Genomic DNA, 23,899 nt, shown 5'->3' with positions numbered 1-23,899 from the left:
TTGAGGTGCAGGCTGGCTTCAAATCTGCGTTTTCTTTTTTTTTTATTTTACTCAGATTGATAACACAAACATTTTCAACGATAATGGCACCTGTGGAGTTTTGGTGTTGACAGATATTATTTGTGTCTGAAGCAATGCAGGAAATGTTCTCTAGGATTTATAACATCAGCGTTAGTTAATGTTAGTGCATGAGTCCAATAAACAGCTCAATCCCTCTTTTAGAAACACAAATTAAACCTGTATTAAGAACAGAACAGCCACACAGGACTGATGAGTGATTATTCCAGGTCTTTGGAGCTAGGATTAAAATGAGAGAAGACACACTGATCCTGAGTGATTCTTTATCTCTTTGCCACTAGAGGCCTGAAAATCATGCTAACAGATTACAGTTGCTCTCTGATGCAGGCTGATATTTGCTGAGCGCCTGGCACTACTGAATAAGCCACAGTATTGTAGCGGGGGCAAAGTATGAAGTTAATGTTGCAACAATAAGGACTAGTCAGTGTAATTCATAAAATGCCTCATTTTTGATATGATCATTTCAAACCATTATGGTTCCTGGGGTGGGAGAGTGTGGGTGCAGATCACCACAGACCATGTCCTGGTGCTGAAACCAGTTCTAGCAAAACAACATGCCTTATAGGTTTGGTTACTACAACCATCTTTGAAGCTACATTTAAAGCTAAGCTGACTTGCTTCGGTTCACTACTTGTTTCAGTAGGAATGGAAATAACCATAAATACTGAAGTATTTGGTTAACCCATTTTAAGTGTTAAAGAGCTCAGAAATGTTCATCCTTTTCCAGCTGTAGAGGTACGAATAACTATTTCCATTATGATATGGGTGGAAGCGATCACAACGTAACATTCAAACCACATTAGGAGTCAAGGGAAAGAGGCAAAGGACAAGCCAGTGGTCAGGCAGATAAATAATTCTAACTTTCCTGAGCAACCTGAATTCATCTAACATCTCTCACAGCATACGCCATTAAATATAATAACAGGCACCTCTGTAGGTATTGTAGCAGAGACCATACGTGGCTGTCCGCATCTGACTGCAATCTTGTCAAAATCCCAGTCTGTTAGAGAATGTATTGGGGAAATTTGCTTTCATAACCATGCATGCCTATTTACAAAGCATACAAAAGTATTGCGCTGCCGTCGGCTACAATTAGCACACACCCACCGTCAGCCTTTAGCAGTCAGCCCAGCGAGAGAACATAATTCACAGCGTAAAGTAATGCACTCAAGAGGCATTAACATAAACAAAACTGATCTGCTTTCATTACGCCTTACTTAGCCCCTCATCCGCCACAACTTATAGTGATTACACGTTTCGCTCCGATTGAAAGAGATGGGTGTTGCCGGAGCCATTCAGGTGAAGTTCTCTTGCTCAAAGTCAGAGTGGCAGGGTCTCACCTCTCTACTACGCCTTTCAGGACTGCATACATATTCCGCTGTACGTTTCTGCTCCTCTCTGAAGCCTAAACCGTAAATTACATTTTTTTAAATGATAGGCATATGCAAAAATAACAAATGTTAATGGCTTTGTTAGACTTCTTTTTGTGGTGGAGGTGGTGGTGGGGGGTGGGGGGGGGGGGGGTCTGGGAATTCTGGCAGTTGGAGAATGGACCACTGCACCTGCCAACATACAGAAATGGTATATAGATACTGACATCTGAGAAGTAACTGCTGCAGAGATGTCAGATTGCGTACATATTTTCTGCCTGGGAGTTATTCCACATGCACAGCCGCAGGGACTAAAAACCAGAATCGAAATCCAATATGGCCCCCCAAGTTTCTTATTTTTCTGTGCTGTTTTGATGCTGATTTCAGCAGATTGCAAAGGCACAGTCTTCCTCTTGAAACGACCTCTGGCTATAATTGCATTTAAATTTAATTTTAATATTAACACACTACATAAGTGTTAAAACACTCATTTGCAAAGAACTGCATTAGTAGAGTAGAAATGCACATCATCAGCACATTTATTTGTTGCTATCCCTCAAAATATAGCATGTAAAATTACCTGATCTTTTTATGAAGTGCACCTTCTTGCTTCTACATTTTTGCCAATGTTGGTGCAATTTCACTGTGTCAACTGCTGTCAATTTCAGGTCAATCGGCCATGTGGTTTGTGAACTGTAAAGGTCAAAAGCTACAGAAAATGCCCTTTTCATGTGGAACTCTGGAGAGTGCACATAAGCCCTGGGGGTTCGAAGCAAGTAGACTGTAGACTGAATATAGCCTTTATGTCAAATCCTAAACTTGTAGGTCATATGGACCACTTGTGTTCTACTTACCCCAATCTGTTCGCATTCATTACTACAAAAAGTCATGGAACTATATGTTATTGTGGATTGATACTATTTCAGCAATGAAAATACAAATATTAAGTCTCTTTAGATGTTTTTGAAAAAGTTCTCAATCTCTGTGTGGGAAATTTGTTTAATAAAAAAGGTAAGCCACTTGAGATATACCAACAATATGGGCATGATTAAGGGTATAGACACATCACACTTTCTCACAGTCTATAATTTATTATCAATTTGTTATATTCCCCTGCAAGTGCAATTACACTAAAGTGATTAAAGGAATGTTCTCAACTGTGCTTGCACCCCAAAGTCATGTGAGAACAAAAGAAAGAAAAACCTTATTTTCAAGTATCCAGCTGCCTCCAACTCTTAAGAAGGAGGGTCAAAGTTTTTCGAAGCACTTCTGGGCTTCTCATTGTTAATGCAGTACTTCCTCTCTCACAATTAGATCAATTCCAGGAAAGAAAAGAGACCCTAAGTGTTTTCTATAATTTAATTAAATGTATTAAATATGATTTGGGAACAAATTAAGATGCAATCAGATTGAACAACCAGTCAATTATCCATAGCATATTATAATATCATTTAAGTTTATTTAATCCTAGCTATTGGATTTTCAGCAATTGGATATTACTACTCTCATAATATAGCGGATACACAACAATGAATGATATTATGGGGAAAAAATGAATGAAAATGTGTAAAACAATTAAAGTATTGAGAACTATAACACGTCCAGTCTTTTTCATAAGTCTTTTTCTTAAAGAATAAAGCATCAGTATCATCATTCCTAGACTACCAATATGCCCTTGGTAATGGTAGAGGACAGCACAGCAGGAAGTTACTTAAAATGTTGGATAAATATAATTACATAATGTAACTTCAAGCAGTAATTATGGGAGCCAACCACAAGCACAACCTCGAACTCAGCATGCAATAAAATGCATAAAAATGATATCCACATAATTAAAAAAAAAAAAATCTGTGCCCACATTTTACTGACACTAAACCACACGGTTAATCTATAAGAATTAAGTAGGAGAAATAACTACATAATCCAGTATGACAGCCAAACCATGTGACCTACTGATGAGAAATGCGCTGAACAGATACCTCCCTAAGCCCTCCACAATACAGTCATGTTTTCAACAGCCTAACAACTGCTGTGGGATTTATGGCCTATATCTGCAGTTCATTTGGCTCCTCACAGCCATTTTGTTGAACTTAAACACTTTTTAAGAACAAACTTCACCAACACAAATTGGTCCTGTGGTTCCTGAGAAGCTACATTTTCATCAGATGCTGTAAAATACAATATCGAAAATACAAAATTTCTTATTGCACACAGAAAGCTTTTTCTTAGTGAAACGTGTATTAGGCACACTGATAGGATACGGCGTTACTGTGGAACCACCCACTTGGCTCATGTAAAATGGGAGCTATTGCTATTATGTCCTGTCCATATGTAGACACCATTGTGCATTGTTCCTCACATGCTTCTGCCTGATTACCCTCCACAAGTAAGAAGAGACAAATAAAAAGGGTGTAAAAATAAAGGATGGATCTGTGGCAGGAAGTTAACAGCAGGGAAGCCCCTTCTACTCCGTTGTGGGGCACAGCTAGGGAATTATTAGAGACAGGGGCTGGGGTGGGTGAAGAAACCTCTTTGCTATCAAAAGAAGGAACCTAGCAGTGATTATCACATTACATTTGTTCTTTGCAGACGTGTACATTTTGTCACTCAGAAGACACTTTTTCTGGAATGACTTACAAAGCAAAGGTAAGAAAAATTGACATGATAAGGCTGCACAAGCAAAATGTGCGTACAGGAAACAACAGACCAAATCTGAACGTGTGTTAATCTGTCACAAATCACTATGGTACCCACTGCCATGCTTAATTCATAAGTTGAATAAAGAAAAAATTAAAACAATTTAAAAAAATCAACAGCAAGTTCAGTAATACACCACAGTAATATATAAGTATTTAATACATACGTAAGTACCCAGACATAATATATGTGCTTGAGACAGGCCTCTTTCAGTAATGATGCTGAACTAAAATCTCAGGACGTAGAATGTGCTGCTTGCTTTATGTGGTTGCATGCATTCCGCCAGCAATAGGCAGTGACTTCCTCAGATCCATCATCGGGCAGATGTTGCGGCTCACTCCAAAGTACAGGTGCACGTGTCACGGGAGCAGTTTACAACTGTGACAATGATGGGGAACAGCTGGTCCAGAAGGCATTTGCTATGACCTCCCGCCTTTGAATTGCTGCCTCCGAATAAAGCTGTCAGATGTTGTTAGGTATAGGCTAACGGGGCTATTTCCAGGTGAGGCAACCTTTTTCGCCCCTTGTCTATTAAATATGCAGTGTTTATGCCAATCTGCCTGGGCATCTGAGTTGACAGCAAGGTACAATCCTTCTTGGACTGTGCTTAAAGAATCTGACTGCTGTTTAAGCCAGATGTACTTGTGTTTTGAAGTCTTTTCTACAGTATAAATATTCAAATTGTTCATATATATGTCTATAATATGTAAAATATAATACGTAAAATATAAACCCTGTGGACTGATGGCAGATCAGTAAAAAAGTAGTGCTGTCAATATTAACATGATAACTCATCCAGTTAATTAAACAAACAAACAAACAAACAAAGCAATTATTTATGTTTAATCTGTCTCTATTTAATTATTGTTTTCACCAAGAATGTCCACGGAGCTCTTTTGCACAGCACTCCTGCAAAAACCTCATCTCATAAACAGCCTTTCATCACAAGTAACTTCATGTAACATTACATGTACAAAAGAATAGCAGATTATCCCTCGGCAGCTGGAACAACTCTGAAAGAGCATAATTTAACATTTGTTGAGAGCCAAGTTTTTAAATATTTTAGCATGGCAATACTGAAAAGGGCAGAGTACAAGGTTACAAGGGTGTGTTAACTTCCGCAAGGGTAACTAGTTGGTTTCAGAGACATCCAGTTTGTTATATTGATTTTTGGTTATTTTTAATAGATTACTTAATATGGACATGATCAGGTAATATGGCAGACCTGTTGGTTGGACATGTCTGAAAGCCTTTCACTCCTCATACAGAGGTGAGGAAACTCCCAAGCCAATTTTGCTTTCGCATTCAACAGACTTCATTTCACCACATATTCTGCAGGCATACTAGTTTCCTCCAGAGCTCTGTATGCTGCATAATGTGGTTCATCGTTTGTGACTCCATTTGGCTTTTGTTTTGTTTTCACGAAAAGCAAGGCAACTGTGATTTTTCACGAGCTTCAGAGAGAGTGACGAGCTGAAAGGAAGGATGTGTGCAACATATTGCGGAGTATCCTCCATCTGTGCCCTCACGAAGAGACAGGGCAGAGAGTTCTCCCTCACCGCGATCCTGAGCGACGTGACAAATCAACCGTCTCATGCAGGTGCATGTTACCATATCACAATAAGCAGGCCATAGCCTGACTGTCATAAAGCAAAGTGCTGATAGCTCGACAGAGGGGTCTCAATGCTGCTTGCATTTTTATGTTATGTTGTTTATTTATTTTTTGAGAAAGGGCACATCTGTAAAGCTAACTGTTTTCCATTACAAGTTGAAGTCATATGGCATATATTCCGTGTGTACAGTGCATCATTTTTATGCTTTTACATCTGTGCTCACATCTAACATTTATTCTGGACAGTCTTCAGGTAATTTTCTTACTCAATTCTCAGTTTTTAAATTGGCTCCAAAAACAATTGTGGTTGTACTCTATAGGGCTGAGGGGAAGTGGCTAAATGTATTGTTTGTAATGAAAACTATGAACCTTGTTTACTTTGTATTATGTATCACTGAAGTGGTGAAAACCATCCAAGTCAGCTAAACCAAATTCTTATTAATATTTAATGCCACAGCACCCAATTTTAGATGCTTTCTTTGTATTAAAGTATTTCTCAAAGTAAAACATTAAGCAAGATCTTTAAGTTTTGTGTTTCGTTTGAAACATATTCAGAAGTGATCTTGATCCCTCAATCTTTTTTTAATGGCTGAATATACAACATAGTCATTAAGCCTATCCTAACAATGAAAAGACTTTGCAATCAAATACATGAATTAAAGGATAATTAATGTCTTATGACATATTTTATGTCTCTAACTTGTGAATAGCTTTCAAAGCATCAAAAAATTGTTGATACAGATTTGTTGAGCTTCACATCACCTTATACTTCAGCCCTCCATTTCTACGTTTTGACTTGTTTTAAAATGGCCTCCCATGTGCCCCTGTGATTCACAGGACATGTTTATAGCCAATAAGAATGAACACCTGTCAGACGTGACATCAGAGGCAGTGGTTTACATCAGATAAATAATTTACTTGAGAGGCAAAGACAACAGCTGTGATTGGGTGAAACTCCCTCTTGTGACAGCATCTGACTGAGGGATTAAATGGGTGGGCTTCATTTTTTTAGGTTCACATCACAGCCCTGACCTTTCATGAGAAAAATAAAATCAAAAATAAATGGCTCAGGTCAGTCCTCCCCCATGAACATAAGGCAGATTTATAAGGGAAATCTGATTTTTTTTTTCTGCCATGTTACCTAATGCTGCATGACAGATGTGGCTAACATCTGTAATGCCGCTGCGGTCAAGTCCAACTGTTGAGCTGAATAATGTGCTTAGCCTGACAGGACATCGCCAGGGATGAGACGAGTCTGGAGAAGCAATGGGGGGGGGCGGGGCCTTGTGTGGTGCGCTTTGCTGCTGTGAATGGAATAAACGGCATGCCACTGCCTTTGTGGTGTGTGACAGTGATGATGGGCTAAGCTGGAGACACGATTCAAAGCCCGCTGTATCATTTCGACAGAGCGGGAGACCAACGCAGTCAGACGTGTTGCCTCGAGGGCGCTACTCGATCCCGCGCGCTGCGGTATTGACGTTTGTTTGAGCGTACTCACGTATTCTCCGTAGGAGTCCTGCACGATGGGCGGGGGGGCGCGGTATCCGGATGGGGGCGGCGCCCCGCGGGCCCTCTGTGCCGGGACACCTCTCCCTCTGCTGGCGGGGACTCGGCTAGGCGGGGCACCCCTGGGGGCCACGCCCCGGGGCACTGCGGCCTGTGGAGGGGGAACTCCTCCTCGACTCCTGCAACACAAAAACAGGGAACACGCTGCAGGACAAGGGGGACACCTTAACCATTCTCCCACACCTGTTAACCTTTGCACTGCAACATTAACATGTGTGCTTGACGCTATGTGGGTCTGTATTCAGGAATATTCCGGAATTCAGAATAAACAATCCCACTGGCCAAGATCACACAGATTATGACCATTGTGTCTCTAGACTGTTCCCCAAGAAGCCCCGCTGTCTGCACATAACAAAGCAAAGCAACATTTGCACAAATGTGTTATGGTAACGACTGAGGATTAACTGCCAAGCAGGAATATTGCATAGAACCTTTAGTCTTCCTTGTAGGCAAGTGAGTGCCTCCTTATTGCTAAATTCAATCTTTCTGCAAAGCCTTAACTCATATGTCTAGGACGGCTTACGATTTTCTGGAAGTGATTTTTTTCAGTGGACTGTGGCAGTTCCTTCCCGGCATGAGGTTATCAAGCTTTTCTGCATATATATCACGCATATTGGTAGCTCACCTTACAGTCTCTTGCTTGCGTGGGACTCCCTGGCCGGATAATGACATCTGAGATTGTTTCCCATTAGATGCTCCTGTAACCCTGCCTGGCACTTTTTGATTAGATGGAGACTGAATGCTGGGACTATATTTAGAAACATAACGATAACGGGGCTTTTTCCACCTGACATGAACTGGCTGAAATACGTCTGACAAGGGCAAAACTCCTCTAATAGCTGTGGAAAAGCTCATTCATAAGGAACTTCTTTAACTCACAGAGGTTCATTCATTAACAAAAATATATATAAAACCCTTGATGAGAATTTAAGCTAATTTTTGTGGGTTCTCACACTTGTTACTGCCTAGTTCACACATTGACTGTATATTTTACCAGAAAAATGTCTTATTTTATGATGACAATAACGATCAGCACAGTGCTCTTTTTACCACAATCATGCTTACATTGCTGGCTACAGTATTTTCTGAGTTCTTGCATTTCTGAGAATACTGAACAGTTTTATGCATGAGTATACAATCATTCAACAGGCCGTATGCTTGAGGACTGAATTATGACTACAACGAATTGATGAGCAATAATGCTTTAGCTTGTTGCGAAGCTGGAAGTTTGAACTACACCCTCATAAACCAATGCCGATAAAAGCACATCTGCGCCCTGTCTGGCCACCTATTCAATCCCCAGTTAATTGGCTCATTTATTTCTTGCTGGTCACCCAAGGTGAAGATCTTTTTCTTTGTTCCTTTGAAACCTACAAAAGCACTGTACAGTAATGTAGTGAACTATTAGTATTGCCACTATTGCAAAGGTACTCAATCAGTCACAAAAGGCTTAAACAAATTCATGTCATTAATTTTTTAATCACAATCAAATTAGTCATGGTAAACGCTAATTATAGTTTAATTTAAAAATGATCTAATTGTATTCTTTACTCTTAGCAGTAAAAACCTCTCATCTTGTTCATCTCATGACCCTGTGGTATTCATTTATTTAACATATGAGGAATACCACTTTAGTTTGAGGAAGCAAAATGGACTCTGCTAACCGCATTGAATATTCAACTCAAGAGAAAAGTAAAATGGTGCCGCTGGCAGTTGTAGGCCTGTTTCCCTGATGCTCATCAGACCTTACATACAGACCTTAGACCACTTTAAAACTCACTGTTTACTTTAGTGTGTGGCAGGCATACAGCGAAAACAAAGAGCCTTTGATGTTAAAGACCCATTGCTCTTGATGCCTTAATGTTTGCATGCCTCGATTCCTACAGTACTCCCCCCCCCCCCCCCCCCCCCCCACACACACAAAAACGGCGTCCCATTAACGAGCAGCTGCAGGTGGTACCTGGGCGGGCCGGAAGCAGGTGTTCCTCTTCCCCGCGCCGCGGGCTTCCCCCTCACCGCCGGCACCTTTGCCTCCTCCGAGCCCCCGTTCAGATACGTCAGCTCCTGCAGCTGCGCCTGTCTGATCTCATCGTTGTAATCCTGCAGACAAGGCGCGCCACCCCTTTCAATTACACCATATTAAATTACCTCCTTTATCTCCAGGTTACAGCCTGGGAATATCTAACTAATGCACTTACAGCCCTGTGACCGTTTCTCCTGAGGCAACGGATGCTTCTGATTCCTCCTGTGATAAAGCTCAGGATGGCGTTTGGATTTATCATCACATAACTCTTGTGTTGCATCACGCAATTAATATGTAAATAAAACTGAATTTCTTATTCATACAGTAATGGATCTCCCACTTTACTACTTATTGAAATACATAAGGGCCATAATGGATACTCATAAGATTCAGGAGATATCGGTGCTGTAGTGGATACTGGATCATACTTTTGTGTATTAAAACAGACTGGATTGCCATAATCCTCTTCATGGTACATCATACACAACAATCTGCAGTATACCTTTTGTTACAAAAAAGGTATGGGCACAAGTAATGATGAGGTTAAAAACCATCAGCAGTGTGTGTTTATGCTGGATCAGAAACAACCAAAAAATCATGCTAGCCTCAGCCCCACAGAACTGTCACCATGCTGTTAGTGATTACTGCACACATCTGGCACCCGAGCTTATGGTTTCACACACTGCGCTGGGGTCAGCTGATATCACCTTGAAACTCAAACAACATGTACAACTGCATCTTACTTCCACAAATCCAACTATCAGCCAGAATCTTGGGTTATTGATTGAAGAGCATGCGGTGCTATTCAATTCCAGATGAGCTTTTCCACTGGTAATAAAACAATTCCCTTATCTCCCTCTCGCCTCAATTCCTTTCGACCACACTGCATTTTGTCATTAGCTCCAACAAACAAATTTAAGCAAGTGCTCCATCCGCATTTGTCACCGATTTCAAGGGACCCTCGAGTCTCATGATGTCCTATGAGTATTCTCTCAGTGTACTTTGAGTACTGAAAACATGCGCGATTTGCTTAATTTTATCACTCAGATTTAAGGCGATGGTGCAGGGCCTTTGGAATGAAGAGCTGACTTTTTTCCACCCAAGTTTTTGCAGTCGCCAAGTATGCATTACACTCGTCCCACTGAGAGGCGATGTGTATGTACACATTACTTGTGTCCATAACTTTTTGTAACAAAAGAGATGACACGACCACATTCGAACATGAGCCACAGGGCTCAGCCTTCGCGTGAAACAGAGGACTTAATTCTCTGAGCCTCGGCTAACGTCGCTGAGCCAACACTGAAGCCCCGTGTACGCACCGGGATGAGGAACTTCTTGATCTCCTCCAGCGCATGACCCATTCTGGCGTAGGCCTCGGCCGGGGGGGCGAACACCTCGATCAGCACATGCAGGTCCTCGTTGAGGTGCTGGTATTTGGCCTCCCCGCTCTTCCGCAGCTCCTCCTCCTGAAACACAGTGGGTCAGAGGAATTACATGGTGCTGCTCATATACAGCCATCATATTAAAGAGTTACACTTCATTCCAGCTTAGCTAGTTTAACTCATTCTGTAAGAGCATAACTGCGTGCCATTACACATCTACTACACTGTAATTAATGTGCATACATTTATTAAATTGTTATTTATAGGGTTCATCAAGTTAGTTATGTAGTGTAAATAATTATGTAACAAGAGTGTAACTACTTGCCATTACATACTATTATTGCAATTGTTAGTTTGTGTAACTGCTTTGATATAGAGCAAAGTGCAACCCAACCATAATTTTAAATTTCACCATACATTTGGAAAAGAAAACAACTGAATGTGTGCATTTGTGTGCAATCTGGTAATGAGCCACCTGCCTGCTGTAGCTAATAGTCAAAAAGACGTAAGATGAAATGCATGAATGACTCACAGGGAGAAACAACTCGGAGACCAGAGCCATGTCTTTACTGTTGGCTACACAAAGCTCTTAAAATAGCTGCCATCTCCTAACATCATCCTCATGAACTATACATATTCAATTCTGGAGCTTAAGTTGATTAAAATAAGCAAAATAAACTGCAAGTGGATATAAATCAATAAATGTACAACCAAATTAAATGAAACGGCAATTCAGATATTATAAATCATGTTAGGTAATGAGAGGAATGACATACATCTTCCACAGACAAATAGCCTAACAAAAAAAAAAAAATCATGTTGTTATTTTGGTTCTCCAGGCAATAACCACAGACTGGTGGATCTTGTTAAAGTCTACATCACTGGGTGCTGGGCTCCCAGGAGAGGTATGTGTAATGCAACCTCCAGCATTATTTATTTCTGAATGCTGCTAAGCTATGGGCTTTGTGATGTTACCAGTCAACCTACCGTGCTGCAACAATCATACATATACCAACTATTATAAAGTTACAGGAGGACAAAAGAAAACCAGAGCTGTGTCGAAGGGCAAATTTTGGGCAAAACTGATCACAGCATAGGACATTTCACACCTTGATTTAAATAGGGTGCCTAAGAGAAACCTAAGAGTGCAGGGCTTTCATCAAGCCTTTGACTCAAATCTCTCATTTGTTTATACTCCATTAGGAACCCAGTGCTAAATGAGTTCATAATATGTGACTCCTTCCCATCTGCTTTACATATTGTACGATCGCATACAATTCAGATCCACTGACAGTATACAAGTGGACGTGCCCAGAGCACTCTGCGGCTCACGAGTCAGCACATCACCCATTCAGCACCATCGCTAAAAAGGCTGTGATGTCACATAATTATGATTAACCTCCTCTTAACGCGCCTCCATAAATTGCGCTTTATGGGAGGCATTTGCAGTCTGCGCGTACCCCCGCTGGTAGCGGGGTCTTACGGCGCCAGATGGTGGAGCGATCGTGTCCGCATTACTCCTGCCCTTACGCAGGCCCCGCGAATCAAGCCCATTGTGTATTCGAGATAACAGACATCAATAATCCGAAGGCTTCGCGCAGCATCTGTGGAGCCAATGGTGAGAGATTAGAGGTGTCTGGCCTGCCTATCTCCTGGCAGAATCTGCCGTTTTACTTCTCAGTGCAGATCTGTTTATCAAAAGTAATTCTCCTCTTGAAAATGAAACACGCAGCCACCTACAAAGGGCCACGCATTAGAGGGAAAAACTCAGTGTGAATCAGATAATGTGCAATCACAGTGCAATATACATTACATTTTATAGCGGTATGTTGGAGTAAAAAAGATGAATATTCATGCTTGTGACATTGTGCGCACTGACAATGTCATTACAAAATAGTCATTTTGTAAAATAATTTTCACCCTACTGATTTTTTTAAGGTGCTACTTCCACAAGAACAAAAACACTCAGCTGCCTTTACTATTATTATGTACAGATGATTTTATCTTTATAACTGGAAGCAAAGACCACGCAGTTAAAAACGGTTGAGTACTTGGTATTGTAAACACCAAACAAAAGTAATCCACTTCATTTGCTTCTGTGCATGCTGGCTCTTTCTCTCCTACTGCCTGTGGAGGGAACTGAACCAGGAAAACAGGACCAATCGAGAGTGTTTTCACTGGAGCTTCAAACAAGCTAGTTGGTTTATGTCCAGGAAGAAGGCGTAAGGGGGAGGGTGGCTGAAGGCGACTGGTCGTGGGGGCTCACAGTTTGGAGGTGTGGAGGAGCAGCTTTTGCTATAAGGTCAGTGGAGAGAGGATTGCTATTCCTGTGTTTGACAACCTGACGTTTGTGCCTATTAAGATGAGGATTTCTGCATTACAGCTCTCTCTCCATTTTACACAGGGGCCCTCTGGTCATACCAAAGCATAAAATTAAAGAGAATCTTGCACAAAAATAACTTACAAAGGCAATTTAAAATAATTGTTACATTCCGCTGTCTTTGTTGTTGTATTGCTGGTTGTTTCGTTTTGGTCCTTGTGCTGTGCTGTGTTTGGTTTTGTGTCCCCTTGTATACAGAGGAGAAGATGCATCTTCCTGTTTCTGCGCAACATCTTCAGGTGCCGTGCACCTGGACCATGATGACCGTTGCAGGGGAAAACCTCTTCAGGAGATGCAGGGAACCGAGGACGCCGCTGACCGTTGCTTAGCAAACGGAGGAGGGGACCCCGTTATAAAGGACGCCGGGAACCGTAGCGAAGAAGCATAATTCTAACAATGCCAGACTACTTATTGCCGTGTTGCCTGTTAACAGTGTTAGACCACCACTTTGCAAGCTACTAGAATCACAACTCTGTGCAATGCACAGATATCAAGTTATCCATGTTTTCTATTAATAACTTGAAGTATGCGCATGCCATAACCGGTAGTAGAGTAAATAGCAATTTCTTGAATTTAACACCTGGAAGAAGTCTGTTCCTGATCTACGTCACGAGGACTGACTTCAATACCATCTCAACAGACGCCACTGGATTTTGCTATACTGCCACCCAGTGAGGTTTTGCAGACCGTCTGTAATCATATTCAGAGTTATGTATTAGTTTAATTGATATTCTCCACTTGTAATAATAAATGCAAATTAGCTTGTATATAGCACTGTGTGGCTCACTGGGTGTGTTTGATTGTGATCGTGTGATATGGCTTAGTGTTATGACCAATTTCATCCTCTCTGTTATTGTAACATTGGTGGATTTTCGGGCCGTAACATAATCGACACAACAATGTTTTTGATCATTTCCCATCAAGACAAAAAATACCTCAGCCGGCAATCATCTCATTGGAACATTATTATCAGCAAATAAAGTGAAAAAAGAAAAAAATATATATGTACACATCACATTTAATTGTTGACAGCACAGACAGTTGCTACTGTAGACAGTGGCACTAAGTTGTCGTTTCTTTGACACAAACATGGCTTTAACAAGCGTAAATTTCAGATTAATTATGATCCTAAGCTGTCAGGTCCACACGCACTACAGTTTATATTACATTATTCATGTGCAGGCAGCCTTGTCCAGGGACACTTAAAATTCTTTGTCTCAAAGTGCATTTACACGGCTGGGCTTTTGAAGTGTGGAATGTTTCTGAAGCGTGCAAGGCCAGCATCCCACCCAAGATTCGAACCCTGGACCCTTTGTTAAAGCACACAGGGCCGCAACAATTAAACCGCATGGCACTCCATGTCCTTCTTTCGTGCGTGTCGTTCAGAGGGTTTTCGCCATGGCTGAGTGAATATGCAGCTGCAATCCCGCTGCTCTGCTGCTTTCCCCCGGCTTTGTGACAGTAACCTGCAGGTGAACCCCGCGCTCCCCTGTTTTAAGAGCCCCTCTGGGTGCTGGCCGGCTCCCTCTCTTGGTTTTGCGGAGCAGAGCTACAAAACAAATAGCCTTCATTTTCTTCGCTGTCATGCCCGTTACTCCAATATTTCACTATCTGCTGTCCTCGAAGGGTGCTCATGCTGAAATCCCGTAGGCTGCTTACTACTCCTGAGCTGACAGGTAATGTGGAGGAAACAAGCCAGATACTTTATTTAGTAAAACCACTCATTCCTTTTTTTTTCTTTTGTGGTGCAGTGCCTCCTCTTGCTCCACCGGGAGGGTTCGATATAAATCTTAATTGCTCTCAAAACAAATCAAATGAAATGAAAAGCAAAATAGGAATTCCCAGTATTAATAAATCACCCTGGCAAATGGACTCAGCTCTCAGGCTTCAGGCAAAGACTGCTGCTCCTGTGGCGCAAGTGGAATTTAAAGGCTCACTACAGGTGAACCCTCCCACTGAGGGAACCATGCGCAGAGCAACAGGGAAGCAATCATGCAAAAATATAATAATACAAAACCTTGAAGATTAACAATGCAGGAAGCAGTTTTATTAAATAAGTATATGCTTTTATTTTTCTTATAAATACTTCACTGTTGTTCAAAGATGTCGTAATGTGGTTAAACTCTGCGAATCAGCAGTATTTTTGGTATTATTATTATTTTTTTATTTAAACTGTTATTTTAAAAAAGAAACAGCTGAAGTAAAAGGCTGTTGCTCTTGATTATGCAGTTTAGCCTTTTTGCGTGTTGTTGAGGAAAAGATTTCCCCAGGTTAGAAAGCTGATTAGGCAAATAGATTTTTTCTGATCTTTTTTTGCCCGTCGATCAGGCATATGTCATTGTGGTGTATTGATTGTGACTATCAAAGAGGACAAAATGCATGATACCGATTAAAGCCACAAATCACCTGTGACAAACCAGCAGGAAAGACAAAGAGTGTCCCAGGTGACAACTCAGTCAAACATCATTATCTGTTTCCTTAGGTTGGACATGCTTCCATTTTACTGACACAAAAACAGAGGGGGAGAGAGATCTTACCTTATCTTTGTCTCTCATGGAACCCTTCCCGAGAATAGACATCTTTGTGAGGGTATCTTCTTGTAGCCTCTTTAAGGAGTTTCCACGCGGCCCAAGGAGTTTGCCAACAAAGTTAAACTGTAAAAAAAGAAAATCATTTGTTTAATAGGTGTTTTTGAGTCTAGAAATAAACATTGTGATTTTATAACCCACTCATACATGCATATGTATAGCACAGACTGACCAAATTGGCCTGGATTCCCTACACACACACAAATCCCAAAGGATAATCCAGGAACCTTTCCAAAGATAAGCTTTTATATACAGTCCATTTGGTGATGAGTACAACCTAAAGGCTGTGATTTCAAAATAAAATGGAGCCAACGGGAGATGGACACAGAGGAAAGAAATGGCCGTTTCATTTCCAGTTGGGTCCACTCCTAACCTACAAATTATGTCCCTGTCTGGCAGAACATCCCTGGTCATTAATTAGCGGGCATGGAAACAGAGTGGACTGTATTGTTTTACACATCACCCATGTCCATCGCCTTTTGTTTCCTCTCGGTTTGCTTATTACCAGTTTCCTGAAAACAGCAGATCTGAGCCTTCAGCTCCTCACTCTAACAAGCTATGGAGCCGCTATCCTGCTGCCAGCACAGAGAGAGCTGACTATTAAGGGTTGTTTTCAGGAGCTGTACGCCGTGAGCTTTTTTCCGCGTCATGAAAGGTTTAACAATTTTAGTAGTGTTAGCATCCAGGTTAGCATCAAAATATGCCTGTAACTGGGTTTGTAAATTCAGCAAGCAGACTTGGCTCTTATCGTGTGTGTAACATATTGTAATACAGATCATTGGAACTCACTTTTGGGAATTAAATAAGCCTCACTTACACTTACTTGCAAGTAAAGTAAGAAAGAGAGGATAGCATCCATGAAACAGATGAAAGCAACAACAAGAATAGGAATAATATTCCCACCCCCAGCATCAACCAACATTCTTCTTAACTTTGACTTAAGAATAGATGAAAGACGCACTCTTTTTCATTCATTTGGTGATTGCTTAAGTCATCAAAAAAATCTATTTGTGAAGAGCACAAAAGGAACACCAGTTGGCATTCAGCTGTGAGTCAAATTCAAGGAAAAATTTTGACTGAATCTAAGAGTAAGTGTTATAAACTTATTATATATACCTGTGTGCCTGTGTTTGAATGTCAGGTGATAATACAATAGTTCTTGTTTCCCAGTGTATGAATGGTGAGTTCAGAGAAGGACAGCGCACAGTTGTTTCTGCTGAAGAAGGCGGGACAGCCAGTGCAGAACACATTACTGGAAGATGAAACGCTATTACCTCTGAAAGATAAAGTGCGCTCTTAAGAGAAATGATACTAGAGGCCTTCCGATACTCTAGAATTGGCTACGATCCTCCAGGAGTCCCTAACGTCACCAATCCGCCAAAATGAATGCCTGACTTTAACTAAAAACTTTAGGTGTTTCTTTAAAGCATGCGGTATACTTCACCCAAAATTAACTAAGAGATTATTTTGTTATGGAACACTTCTAAATGTATATGGCAACTTACAGTAAACGGGAAAGATGAACGTTATAGCTCACTGTCTAAAATGAACTCGTACATGATGTAGGCAAAACTGGAATTCACAAGAGCATCCAGCAACTGGCCTCTTAAATCGGAGTGTCCTTTGAGAGCAAAAGCAGTTTTTGGTAAATGTTAGTGCCTGCAAAACAAATGGTGTTATGTAAGAAACAAGAAGAAAAAAAATCTGATATTTGTCTATTCAACTTGAAGACAAGGCCTATTGTATCTAGATATAATAAAGGCCACAAAATAATACAGAACTAGGTGTTCTAGGTGCATAAATCTGCCCAGTATCAGGCAACATCAATCTCTATTTTCTGCCCTGTTATTAATTAGTGATCTAGAAAAAACGTATCCAGCAAGGATTGAGAGAGAAACCTGAGGGGAACAGCTCTGATCGCTGTAATCTGTACAATAAATTTGAGTGTGTAAATGAGATCCATGGGTAGACGCTTTGGATAAAAGCATCTGCCAAATGAATAAATGTAATGTAAATGTATTCCACTGTCCACTGTCCAATCACCTAACATGGGTAGTAATGACACAGTAGAGGGTTGGAGTGAAGGTGAGCTTAAATTCTCATTTATAGAGACATAGGAGCTCCATGGTGGTTAGAACATGTTGAAAAAGATGGTCACTTTATGATAGGATGCTTCCCATGTAGTGTAAGGCCACACCCTTCAAAAATGCATTATCAGTAATGCACATCATTTACCAAGGCATCACATTTAGGTATTCAGTATTTAGGTATTTAGTCTCTGCATTACACCAAAGCAGTCAGAAAGAACTCCTGGTATGCAACTGTTTCACAAGGTTTAGCGTAACAGTCCATTTTTAATGCATAAGCCTAATTACCTTCTAAAATCATTAATGGACTAAATTGACAGTGGGTAACTGCAAACTTGACAGATAATGAACAAAAACCTGCAACTTTTTTTTCACGTTTCAAAGGAATTGTCAAAATATGATGAAAACAGTGAATAACTGCACAACCATCCAACAGCACTCACCAGGGACATAAAGGCAATGAAATTTTCCTGTTATTTTTAATTCGTTAGTGCACCGCAACCCTGAAGAAGATCAATGGCATGAGTCACACTGCAATTTTTGTGATTATGAATTCATTACTCACTGGCAGTGCCAATCAGGGGTGCACTCAGAGGAAGCATTTTGTCTGTTTGTTTGCCTTCTATTTGTCCAAAGCTGCCAGACATGCAGCATGCGTAAGCCGTTTCCAGGAATCTGCAATAGGTGATTATGACCAGAATAAAAGACTCTACGAATAGTTCAGTTCTTCCACCCTTGTTTGTCTGTAACTTTGTCTTCCAACAGCCATCTGTTACATTCTTCAGAATGCCAAGTGGACCCATACTCTACATCTGAACACGCTTTCAATATTTAAACTTCATTCATTGGTGTGCTACTATATTGATATTTTATAGACTGATTTCCAGTTATGCATTGTTGAGTAAAAACAGGTGCTGGTCATTTTGATTATACCATGCCATTTCATTATCTTTTATTAACAAATGATGAAAAAGGATATTTATATCTGTGTGTGTCTTAGTATGTCATATCATATTGAAGGCTATTGTGGCAAGGCACAAGTATGTTTGATCTGCCCAGTAAAATAAAGCCTTTTTATATTTTATCCAGTTGAGTGCCCTGATTTTTTGGGATCCTTTTCGCCATTTCCTACTTCACTGTTTTTGGAGTTTTTAATCCTCTTTCTTTTCCTTTTTTTTTGGGGGGGGGGGGGGGGGGGGGCATTTCAGCAATATTTTCTTTGGTGACTGCTTCTGTCATATTCATAATATTGTATGAGAACAATAGAGAAGAAAGATGAGGACGCCCACACTCAGTGGAATGACTTCTCTGCAGCTTCTGAACAGAGGCAGAAAAGGCCTTCAGCCAAAGCCTTCATTAGCACAATCTTTACTGTGCAGGTCATGAAGACAAAATAGCACTCGCTCAAATAGAAAGTGTGTTTGAGAGGTGAGCAGATACATTCATGGTACAGGATGACCTCGTTGCATGGGGTTTTAAATTATTAAGAAATATCTGCCAAGAAACAGTCAACGCTGCATCTGGAGTGTTCTTCTGGTGATACTGAGTGTGGTATGGAGTGGACTCCAAACTGCCGTCTGTCAACCTTTTTCAATTTCACAAGAAACAAAAAAGGAAGAGAGGAACTTTGTCTCCCACATTCAAAAAATGAGACTTTGCAACTGTTACATGAGCTGCAGCTAAGCTGAAAAATATAATGATGTTATCTGATTATTGTAGGCAAAGTATGGTGGAAGCAAAGGTCCATAGAAGGGAACACCACCAGGTTATTTGAAGAGAGAATCCACAACATCCTAGGCATAAACACTGACTTTGCCCTACACTAACACCTGCCACATACTTATGGCTAGGATCACAATTACATGTTAGGTAAGACTGTAGCCAGCTGGCTTGCAATATTCAGTCCTTTCAGGATCTCCAGAGAATCACTGACTTGCAAGTTTTTTGATACTTTAGTAAACTCTCCTAGATGACTTCAATTTGATTACAAGATTTTATTAATTTTGCAGTTTTACTCAGCTACCCCTTGGATTTAGATATTCTTTAAAAGGAAATACTGTATATAGCCTGTGAATGGCTAATTCACATGGAATGGACAATTATGTTGCATCCTCCTTGTATTTAAACAGACTCCTTCTCCTAGTCCAGCATCAAAAGAATGATTTGAGGTTCATCAGTTCCTCAGGTGTTATTTTAATAGGAAGCCTCATTACAGCATACCACCAAAGGTTTGTAGATTTTTCACTGAATCTTCCTCAACCATACGTGTGAGGAGGGAATAATTATCAGCAGATGTTTCTGTATGTCATACTGGGAGTTCTTCCTCATCCCTTCCATCATCCTCCCAGTCTGTTAAAAGAGAAGGATGAGGGATGACTGTTCCACCCTATCTAGTAATAGAAAATGCAGAACGTTTCCACCTAGGTGTAATTTTTCTTTTGCTGATTTATGATGGTATTCCTATTCCTATTATTACACTATTAATAGAGAATGGCATTGCAATTACCTGCAATGAGGAACTCATTACTGTTTCATACTAATTCTGTTTGTGAAAGAGAGCTTGTTGGGATATTTCTCTTTATTTTCTGGATATTTGGTAAATTGGCACCATTCTGAAGAACTGACATTACAATTTAAGTTTTTCTTTTATATCCTAGAATGGATCTGAATGACAGTTCACAGTATGTTTTAGCATAACCTTGACTGATTTCTGTTAATAAAAGAGCCCCGTATTTGAGAAGTGACTCAAACTAAATTGAATCATCTGAAAATGTGCACTGCATTGTTGCCAAGTGCCCAGAGCAAGCGTCTTTCACCGAGGAGGGAACCCGTACAAGTTGCTCTGTGAGCCAAAGGATCAGCCCAGCCATTGCACCCTGTCACATCTGACAAATTGAATTTGTCTTTCCTTTGGTTTGTGTGTTGAAGCTCTAAACAGTACATTAGTAGTTCCTCTTATCAAACCTGTCAATGGGGGCAGTAAATCTGTTTAGCAGCAGAGCTCTGAGATGTACAGATGCCTCCTGATGTCATTACTTTGCTTTTCACTGAACAATTTATTTTGTAGTACAATGCGCCTCTCGCATTCAGGGGAAAATAATGTCTGAACATTTTTTGATCTGAATGATAACATCTCTAATGTGCAAAAATACTCTGCTTGAACCAATACGAATAAAATGTAAAAAGAGAGAAAACATCTAAGCATATTCCATTTACAACAGTCCTGAATGAACTCCTGAATGAATATATCCAATATATGAGCAACACTGGTTGTGATTAAACAGAAGTAGACAGCTCACTTTAAATTCAATCATCATTACTGATGTTATTGTTCCTTGCTTTGATTTCCTTTCTTTGTTTGCTCCATGTTGTAATTAGAGGTTCTTCGTAGCAGATGAGATACTAGTCTCTTAATTATGTTAATAGTGTTACTTATTTGTAACAAAGGGCATTGGATTTACACTGAAAAGTGGGTCATTCTTTTTTTAACAAATCACATAACTGCAACATTTTAAAAATCTCCCTTATACTTCCTAAAAAACATTATGCAACAAGGCTTGCAACTGGTTAGAGAACTTATAAATATCCTTGATTTGCCCTATTTTGTGGCCTCATGTTGAAAATCCACAAATTAATATACAGTGCAAACATGTGAATATTATATGCTTTCAAGGCCTGCCATGCAAAGGAATAAAGTCCTTCCCAGAATGCTTTTCACAATGTATGCTAATGCCATGCTCTCAATAACCTCTGACAGTCTGGACCCCCTGAAAGCCAGTTTTGGGACGCGTGCACAAATGCATGATAACTCCCCTTCTGAAACCGCAGTATCTATTTTAGAATGTCAAGGCCAATGCAGTCCCCTTGGGGGAGTCAAACTACACCGACAGGATCCACCAGCACCCTCGAAGAGAACACTGCTGTCAGGATCTGCTCTAATTTTCAAACTTTCCTCAATAACTTTTTTTTTTTTAAGGTTGGCCATTTCAAAATAAGGCACATATAACACTTTTTTTCCCAAAAAGTGAGACAGGTGTATCGAAATATGTGATTCAGAGCCAAAATTAAAGAAACAAACGTTCCATCGACATTTGTATTTGACTTTGTGTGTACACACACACAGGTTCACATGAACACTGTGAATCAGAAGAAACTTACCAGTGTACATTAAAAAAATACATGCATAAAACTGTAATGTATACTGCACAGATTTTGGATATCGATTCAATTGTTTTAATTGACTGTTTATGAATGACCAAAAGAACTGGTTGACATAAGTACCACATCACCTCACCAGCCAGCACAGAGGGTGAGCTGATGTTACCTGTCATGATTGGTAAAAGTCCAGACAAAAACAAAAAACAAAAAAATGAACCAATCAGCCCCGTTCACAAGGGATTGAGCCCTTCATGTTATTGGTGAGTGGATGAGCATTGATGCAACTGGTAAGAAAGTGCATTGGACCCTTTGTAACCCCCACACCTACCCCCATGCCCACCCCCCGCCCAATGAAAGCACCCCTGCCTCACAGCTGCTGATGCGTGGGTTGTCACCTGGCACCTCTGCTGCAAACGGAACTGACGGCGCGAAAAACAATCTCAGAGACGGAGGATGATGACTCCGCCTCGGTGAGGCGTGGTGACTCTCGGGCTCCCAGACCACAGCTGACAGCGAGTTTGTTTCACTGGTTCAGGCTGTTGGCTGTAAACACCCCCGGCAGAAAGCAACAGTGCACTGTCGTAGACCAGGCTCCAAAACTCCGATGGTACTAAAGAGTCATCTCTGTTCCTTTTAATGTAGTTCTCTCTGTTCTTTTTCACTTCTGAATATTTGAGGATAATTTTGGTAGGCTTGCCTACAATAGTACTTGTTCAGTTTGTCTGATGTAATGTGCCCCAAATTTTTTAGCATAACATGACTTCATTTTGATATCAGTAATTTTGACAGCAGACTTATTTTTGCAAGTGTTGCTACAGACTTATACAGAGTAAGTCCTGGGTATGTGCAAGTAACCTGCTATTTTTGTTGGCTAAAAGTGTTGTTATGTAGACAAAATAATATGGGCACTCTGTGTGGAAGTGAAAGGTAGTAAGATAAAATGGAAAAAGGACATAGATTTTAATAAATCTTGCTTTGTTCTTAAGGGTCTGTTTTTGAAATTACTGTCAATCAACAGCTCCATTTGTATGATGTCATGTGAACAAATGACAAATTTATACAATATGAAATGTAAATTTTCTAACACTAATTTAAGCTGAATCCTGCCAAGCCTAGTTATACAAGCCTAGTTAAACAAAATATTTTTAAAATATATAGTTAAAATCATAATAAATACATTAATATAAAATAATGATAATGACATCAAAAACATTTCTATACATGTATTTGCATATTAATACTGCTCTGACAAGGCCAGTATTTCAAAGGGTAATCAAATGGTCTATGCGTCTCCAGTGAATTGTCTCCATTTACGAAACGGCTTTAAAAAATATGCCAAAAACTCCCCAAACCCAATACTCTACCAGGATAGTTTTGTTGGTGCTGTTTTTTTTTTTTTTTTAAACTAAAAAACTCCGGAGAGGAAAGTACCACCTGGCTGAATTGTCAATCCTATAAACACGTCTATAAAAAAAATTTTATAGCCAATGTTTTTGTAAATGCATATGTAGAATCGCCTTTGCACGCCTCAACCATCAGCGAAAATTGCCGCAGCAATCTATGATTTTCCTGGCTGGCCTGAAACCCAGATTGGCTGGGATAATTGATGTTTTTTTCAAGCTGGGGGTGAGGAGTGCAAGATGTCCCCATCTGAGCAGATCCACTTTGTGTTCGCTTCCTGGCCACCCTCCCGGAGGGACGTCTCGACCACGTTCGGAGCATACAGCCTACAAACCGCCAGTGGCTGGAGAGCTTTCTCTTGGCAGGGCTGAAACAGAGGCTGTCTCAAACGCTCATGTCACACGGGAAGAACGTTATTAAGTCAAACATGGGTTTTTTTTTTCCACCTAACACTGGCGTTCCTCCTAACCTAGCCTTTTGGTGGCGGAAAACAGTTTGCTGGTACTGCAGTAAGCAGTGGAGGTATCAAAGACCTTGTTGATATTCTTGACAGGTGC

At 40.4% G+C, this 23,899-nt stretch overlaps 1 protein-coding gene across 1 annotated transcript in view; it reads right to left on the bottom strand.

Moving 5' to 3' along the window:
• Positions 1-23,899, bottom strand: part of khdrbs3 (KH domain containing, RNA binding, signal transduction associated 3) — an 84,554-nt gene that overhangs the window by 15,770 nt on the left and 44,885 nt on the right. Inside the window, exons 3-6 of the mRNA XM_036515940.1 lie at positions 15,646-15,762; positions 10,666-10,812; positions 9,284-9,423; positions 7,256-7,442 (exon numbers count right to left, since the gene is read on the bottom strand). Coding sequence (XP_036371833.1) covers positions 7,256-7,442; positions 9,284-9,423; positions 10,666-10,812; positions 15,646-15,762 — 591 coding nt within the window. The remainder of the gene's footprint in view (positions 1-7,255; positions 7,443-9,283; positions 9,424-10,665; positions 10,813-15,645; positions 15,763-23,899) is intronic.

Source organism: Megalops cyprinoides, chromosome 21 (assembly GCF_013368585.1).
Source record: "Megalops cyprinoides isolate fMegCyp1 chromosome 21, fMegCyp1.pri, whole genome shotgun sequence".
In the NCBI taxonomy this organism is placed as follows: Eukaryota; Metazoa; Chordata; class Actinopteri; order Elopiformes; family Megalopidae; genus Megalops; species Megalops cyprinoides.
This window is presented reverse-complemented; position numbering and strand designations above follow the sequence as displayed.